Source organism: Micropterus dolomieu, linkage group LG11 (assembly GCF_021292245.1).
Source record: "Micropterus dolomieu isolate WLL.071019.BEF.003 ecotype Adirondacks linkage group LG11, ASM2129224v1, whole genome shotgun sequence".
Classification (NCBI taxonomy): domain Eukaryota; kingdom Metazoa; phylum Chordata; class Actinopteri; order Centrarchiformes; family Centrarchidae; genus Micropterus; species Micropterus dolomieu.
In genome coordinates this window covers 10,664,317-10,671,188 of record NC_060160.1, presented here as the reverse complement: position 1 = coordinate 10,671,188, position 6,872 = coordinate 10,664,317, and the positions used below count along the sequence as shown (strand labels likewise).

The window sequence follows — 6,872 nt, the reverse complement described above, 5'->3', positions numbered from 1 at the left end:
CCACCACCACGGCCTCCCAGAGACGCCGCCTTTACCTCCGCCCGAACACAACCATGTCTACGACACCATCTTGCCCCCAGAGGCTGCGTCGAAAGGTCCGGACACTAATGCAGCCTCACACATATGTAGCAACCCCATCTACAAAGAGGAACAGGATGCAGCGGTGACACAGCGACCACAGCAGCAGCAGACATTCACAGCTTCCAAAGAGAGTGGGGCAGGGTATTGCTCTGCAGCAGAGAAGGAGAGGGAGTGGACTCTGGAGGTGTCCTCATCACCCATCAACACCGTTACAGGAGCAATGGGGCCACTCGCCGGCCTCCACGGGAACGGCATCCTCTGCCCCACAGTGATCGACAGCCAGGGCCCCACCCCTAAGGTCGAACTGGTGGACTGCCTCTTCAGACTCCCTGCCCCCGAATTCAGAGACCTGCCAGACAGGTATGCGAGGCCGCCGCCGCGCTACCCTCACCCCCAGGACTCCAAACAGGATGCCAGACCCGATCAAACGCTTGTGGTCACCACCGCCAGCTCCGCAGCAGGGGGTAGTAACAGCAGCCAGAGTGAGCAGGCAGCTGGAGAGCAGAGAGCCAGACTGAGGACCACACCAGATTACATGGAGGTGCTGGACCGCTCTTACCAGTTTTAACACTACTCTTCCCCCTCCCCCTCTTCCTGCTACCCCTCTTCTCTTGTCTCCTCATCATCTCCCTCTCTGGTGATGAATCATCTAGTGACTCCTGTACACAGGCTGGCGTGGCTTTGAGAGGAGCCTGTGGGGGAGCAGGACTACGCTACACACCATGTTTATTCCTGGATAAGGAGCTGAGGTCAGTTTTTGTATTTTCCCCACTACTGGCGTATAGGTTGGTATTTGGCAAGGATTAGCTGATCCCAGAAATCTGCCTGGAGGCGAAACTTCAGCTGCAGCTACTACAGAATTGTTTCCTCCATTACGCCTCACAGTCGTAAAAGTACTAAAGCTCCCCTTTTTCTACTCAGCGCCACAATGAACGGGAGACAGTGTGGTATGGGTGGTGTCAGTGGGCGTTAATGTTCATATTATCACTCTCAAAAGACCTGCGTGGAGGTGAAACACACCAGCTCTTTGCAACATCAACCATAAGAGTCATAAACAGTGACAGCCAGAAGGTGTGGAGCTAGCTGGGCGGACCTGTAAGATGGAGAAACGACGAGACAAAGTGAGAGGGAGAGAAATGACTGAAAACAGCCAAGTGCCTTAGCAATGAACAGCCAGCAGTGTGGTCAATGCTTATTTTTTTATGAATACAGATATATTTATCTAAACAAAGAGGTTTGTACCAACGGATGGGACGCTGATGGACGACTGAGACTGAAACCAATCAAAGCCGCCGAATAATTGCATTCCCTGGATGAACCAAAAATAATAATATACCCAGTCGATATTGGAGTTGTTTGTATGCAGTTCAGTTCATTTTCATCTCATCCAGTTAACTTAATTTGCTTATCCAGTTGGATTTTTACAGGGCTAGATGAGGGACTTATCCAGGAATAGTTGGTTCGCTGTGTGAAATTATAAAATAAAAGGTTCTGGTTTTATGGAGGAAAGGATACAGAGATTATTTTTTTTAATGCAAGACAAAACAAAGGAAGGCCGACATACAGAAGGACATTGTGGCAATGGATGCATTCTGGATTTCTTAATCAGCCAGACTTAATGTGGCCACGAGGACCTCTGCTTCACGTTTTCTTTCATTGGACAAAGGCACAGAGGTTATTGTATTGATTTTTAAGTATTTCTCAGAGGAAAATTGAATGGCAAAAAAAAGGACAAAAAAACAGGACACGAAGGCTTTTTTTTTTTTGTAAAAAAAAAAGAAAAAAGACAGAACTTCTATCAACTACCGATTATTATCTTTTACAGAGGTACATTTTTATGCTTTCATCTCCTACCAATAGTAGAGGCAGTTGTGAATATATTTATTCTTAGTTTTTGCGTGTTGAAGCTCTCCTGTAAGGGATCATGTTATATTAATGTATAGGATGATTCTGCATCTGGTTCAGCCTTCCTACCGCCGACCCACAAAATACAATAAAGGGTGCTACGTAAAGAAAACCTTGAGATGGAAGCTACTGTGTGACAAATTGACGCATGCATGCACGCGCACACACACACAGACACATGCCCTGACCTGCATAAATGCACTCTCACTCTCTTCGTATCCAGTGCCTTAATAGTGCCTGAAAGAAAGGGCTCGTGGTATGCTAAGCCTGTAAGCTTGTCCACACAGTGTGTTGGAGAGATCAGATGAGAGTTGAGCAAAGTGGAGAGCCTTCAGGGTTCCTCACACACTAAAGTGTGGATATAGACGCCAATAGTGTGAATTCTACCACATTAATGGTATAAAATCAATACAATCTATTTCTAAAATAAGGACATGTAATTCACAACCTTGGCCCTGGGGCCAAGTATGTGAATTGCTCCATCTCTCTCCAGCTGTTTCTTTCCTAATGATTTTCTCCATCGTCCTTCTCTCTTCAACTTTCATCTCTCCATCTGATTTCTGTCTTTTTCCTCTTTTTTTCCTTCCGCTCCTCACTGTTCTCCTTTGTTCTTCGTTCTCTTTTCTATTTCCCCTTCCCTCTCTCTCATTGCTCTGGCTGTCAGCTCAGCCTCACAGGACAGACACGGAAAGATGCTGCTCTATATGCTGCTCGACACACAGGTAGCTTGCACTGAAGTGTGATTCTGCATCTGGTGTGTGTGTGTGTGTGTCTGTGTGTGTGTGTGTGTGTGTGCGTGTGTATGAGTGTGTGTGGGTTTTTTTTGTTTCCTTCTGCTGTGCTCTTTCCATCCTTCGTTGATGAGTGCAGTTGTTCAGACGCCTCCTCACTCTCAGTGTTCAGAACTCTGTTGCACAGATAATCCCCCTGTGGGTGCGTTTGTGTGTGTGTGTGTGTGTGCGTGCATGCGTGCGCACACACACACACACACACACACAAACGGGGGGTGTGCCTTTGTAGGTGTATGTGTTTAAGAAAGTGTGTGAAGCAGGATGTTTGTGCTGCAAGTCTGTTTGTGTGGGTGTGTGTGTGACAGAGAGTGCGGCGCCACAGCCTCAGTCCAGCTTTAATCCTCTAAGCTGTGTAGTTCACTCATGCCACATCAGCCCCATTGTGTCTACAGACAAAGAAGCCCAGTTAAAACTAAATGCCAGTTAAGGCAACAAACGACTAATTATAGCATCATTCTCTGTGTCCTATTCTCTCCCTCTTCCTCACTTTTTAACGCTCCCTTCTCACTTTCTCGTCCATGGATGCAGAGTGGCTGATCGTTACAACACTTTCTGGACTCGATCCAGCTGTGTGTGTGTGTGTGTGTGTGTGTGTGTTTTGCGCTTGTGTTTCCCTGTATGCAACTCTGTATGTGTGTTTGACTATCTGACAGCTTTGCCATGGTTCATGTGTTTGGGTCCTGTCAGAGCTGTCCTGTCACTGTGTGAAAAAAATCATTCATTTCCCAGAGTCGAGGATGAAAGAGTCTTTAGACTTCAAACGCCTGTGGGCCTCTGTGGCTTAGATTGCCTCTCGCTCTTCCTCCACCGCTGTGTCATTTATTCCTTAAAAAAAAATAACAGTGCGGCTGTGGCATCGGTTAAGTAGAGATGGCAGAGACATGCCGAGGAGCTGGACAATTAGCCTGATTAAAACACTGTCATTTTGCATAATAAATTTAGCCTGAACGGCGATAGGCGGATCCTTTCTGAGTGAGCTTGTCAGTGTGTGTGTGTGTGTGTGTGTGTGTGCGCGTGTGTGTGAAGGCGTGAAACCATATTCTTCTCTGCATAAACATGCGGGGCATTAAAAATGCACAGTTGGGCATAGTTTGATGTCAGTGAAAAGAGATCTATTTAAAAGTCATGGTGCATAGCTGCAGAAGCTTTGGTGTTTGGGCATGACAAATAGTTGTGGAAGAGCTGGTCATCGCTCACAACCACACACACACACACATAAACATTGCATCAGTGCTGCAAATCGGCGCACTCTTTTTTCAATCAAATACAAATGCACAGTGAGCAAACAAAGTCCATTTGAATATGTGCACAAACTGCACATACAAGCAGACATGCAAACACGCTGTGTCTGCTGCAACGCCGTGATGTTGTTTGGTTACTCTGCATTGCAGTAATCGGCTCGACTCTTCTCCTCTGCTCTCACCCACAGACAATCACTGGCTCTCAATGGACAACATCAGCAAGGGAAATACCTACAAAGAGAGCGAGAGACTTAGAGAGATAGTGTGAGGGAGAGAGAGAGACAAATAGGGGAGGGTAAGGAGGATGCTGGAAGGAAGAGGATGATGAGAAGGTAGGGAGGGAAAGAGGGACTAAAGAGGACAGAGGGAGATTTGAGGGAGGGTGGGAGGAGATGAAAAGAAGGGGAGAAAGATCAGCAAGCGGGTGTTTCCAGGCTTAAGGCTGCTGGAGGACTTGTTAATTTCTGTGCGAGATGAGAGTTACAGTAGGTAGTGAGACACAGTGAGAAGAAAAAAGGTACTTATAGTATGTGTGTGAAACGCATGCTGTGGTTGCCATTGTGGATCCACACATTTCTTTGCTCTGCCTCTGCTCTCTGGCACGCGACACCACCCACACATGATCTCTATAAAGCTCAATTATGTGTCTGCCAAACAGTTACGGTCAGTAGATGAAGAATTCCGTGCCTCCTACCGTAACATGACAATACTTATTTACAGTGTCTTGAAGCAAAATGGCGGATTATTCGGCACGTTGGCTAGGTGTTATTATAGTAAGCTGATATGTGTCTGTTACTGTGTCATTCTGCTGTTGCAGTAAGCTGGTGTGGAGACACTAAGATGGCAGGGACCGGGCCTGGCTGACGTTGAAAACATCACATGAGCTTTACAGGCCTTGTGCTGCAGTGTGTGTCTGTGTGTGTGTCTCTGTGTGTGTGTGTTGTTGTATATCTTTGTGCACATTTATGTGCGTTTTATTAAGGTTTTTATGTCATATGTCTGTTTGAAACAGACAGAATAAGAAGGTTGGATGGAAGAGACTTTTTTCGTTTTATTGTTTTTTGTCTGATTTCCCCGCACATCCAAAAAGTGTTGAGTTTCCTGCTGTTGCTGCTGTTCACCTCAGCAGGGGGGGTAGATGACCTGCTGATCATGCATCCCTGAAAGTAATGAAAGCAACAGTAAATGATTAAACCACAGATGCTTTTTGCTACAAATGTATTTTCAAGAAATTCAACTCAGAAATTGGTGTTATTGATTTTGTTTATGCAATTTTCCGCTTTTTTAATATTCACTATGTGCAAATTATTTGCTGCATTGGGAGCTACAACAAAAAATACAAAGCCTCAGGGTCTCTCTGAAACAACTATAAGACGGCGTTGATCGCACCATAAATTCTGATTTGTGAACGTGTCTCCCTGCTGTTTCGACTTGTTTCCTCCCCTGTCAGGAGCGAGCCAGGAGCAGAGGATTAGAGCCTACCTCAGCACTGGAATGCCTGGTGGCTTCTGTTGTTCAGCTCCCATCACCTCCTAAATACCCCAGCTGGTGGTTTTAGTATTGAGAGGCAGTGGGCCACACAACTGTCGACTTTGCTCTTCATTTATGATAAACTTAAGTCGGCCTTAATCTCTGCCCGTCTCCGTGTGTTGAACCAGTGTTTGGAACAACATGTTTATCTGTCGGGGAAGGCGAGTGGAGTGGGAGCCAGGGGAAGGCACCCGTTCAAGGAGATAACCCAGAATATCTTCTCTCCCTCCCAGTGCCGCTCTGAAACTGGAAGTGTGATTGTGTTTATGTGCCTGGGTGCAGGGGCGTAACAGTGATTTATGGGTCCTGTGCACAGAGGGGAATTATAGAATGTCTCTCTACTTTTTCATCACCCAAGTGATGGCATCAAACATCTAAATCCACCCAGCCACAACACAGAGTTCAAACATTTTGATTTACTGATTAGTTCTACAAAGATCTTTTCAGTTTTGGGTCCTACTATGATGGGACTAAGCTGTCAACTGAAAACAATAACATGATTATCAGTGCTATATTATTCAATAACCCTGCAATGAATAGTAATATAAACTTTATAAATATAAAATTTGTTAAGCTTATAATGTAACATTTTGCCTCAAATTAGGCCAAAGCCCCAAAACAAACAAAATATGATGAGGTCCAAGTACATTTTGCCTTTATTTTTGTAGCATACAGTAGACAGGAAATGTAGAGAGAGAGACAGGGAGATGCAACGGTCCCAATTAAGATGTGAACCTTGGATGCCATGGTTATGTGATTCACATCAGAGTCCCTGTGATGCCCCACAGTCAATATTTCTTATATAAACACACACAGATGCACAAATGTTGAATAGACTCGTGACAGACATAAAATACATTCAGTGAAACAGTGTAACACAGTGTCTCATCTGCTGCTGTTTTTACTTTCCATCATAGTGCAGTAACAAGTGAAACAACTGAAAATATTGTAAACAAAGTTACAATACAATTAGTTGGTAAACCTTCACAAACACAAACAAACAAAATCTTTAAAGCTGCACCACTCAATATTTTTATATTATGTAACAACTGGTCACATCACTCCATGTAGTTTCAAAGAGATGCTGGTGGTGATGGACTTATTACCCATCTCTTCAGGTCTCCTGACCTCTAGAGAGCTTCTTAGCATCTTTCAGATCATTGTTTTGGTTTTATGACTCACAACTTTAATGTTCTGATTCGCTGCTTACTGTAGACAGGACAAAGTTAGCAACTAGCTGATGAATGTAGTGTAGTGGCGATCAGCTTAAGAACAAGATATTTCCCTTAGTTATATAGTTTATAGAGACTAGACTAGAGCTATA

General features: G+C 44.8%; 2 protein-coding genes across 5 annotated transcripts in view; both read left to right on the top strand.

Annotated features, from left to right (window-relative positions):
• The window catches only part of LOC123979521 (SLIT and NTRK-like protein 3), a 22,838-nt gene extending 20,766 nt beyond the window's left edge, over positions 1 to 2,072 (top strand). For all 4 annotated transcript variants that reach the window (XM_046063471.1, XM_046063469.1, XM_046063472.1 and 1 more), the window contains one exon: positions 1,153 to 2,072. The gene's annotated coding sequence lies outside the window, so the exon portion shown is untranslated. The remainder of the gene's footprint in view (positions 1 to 1,152) is intronic.
• Positions 2 to 1,160, top strand: LOC123979391 (SLIT and NTRK-like protein 3; the record flags this gene model as incomplete). The annotated part of the gene is made up of 1 exon (XM_046063297.1): positions 2 to 1,160. A coding segment is annotated over one exon (648 nt), but the record flags the coding sequence as incomplete, so codon positions are not given.
• Positions 2,073 to 6,872: the final 4,800 nt, after the last annotated feature.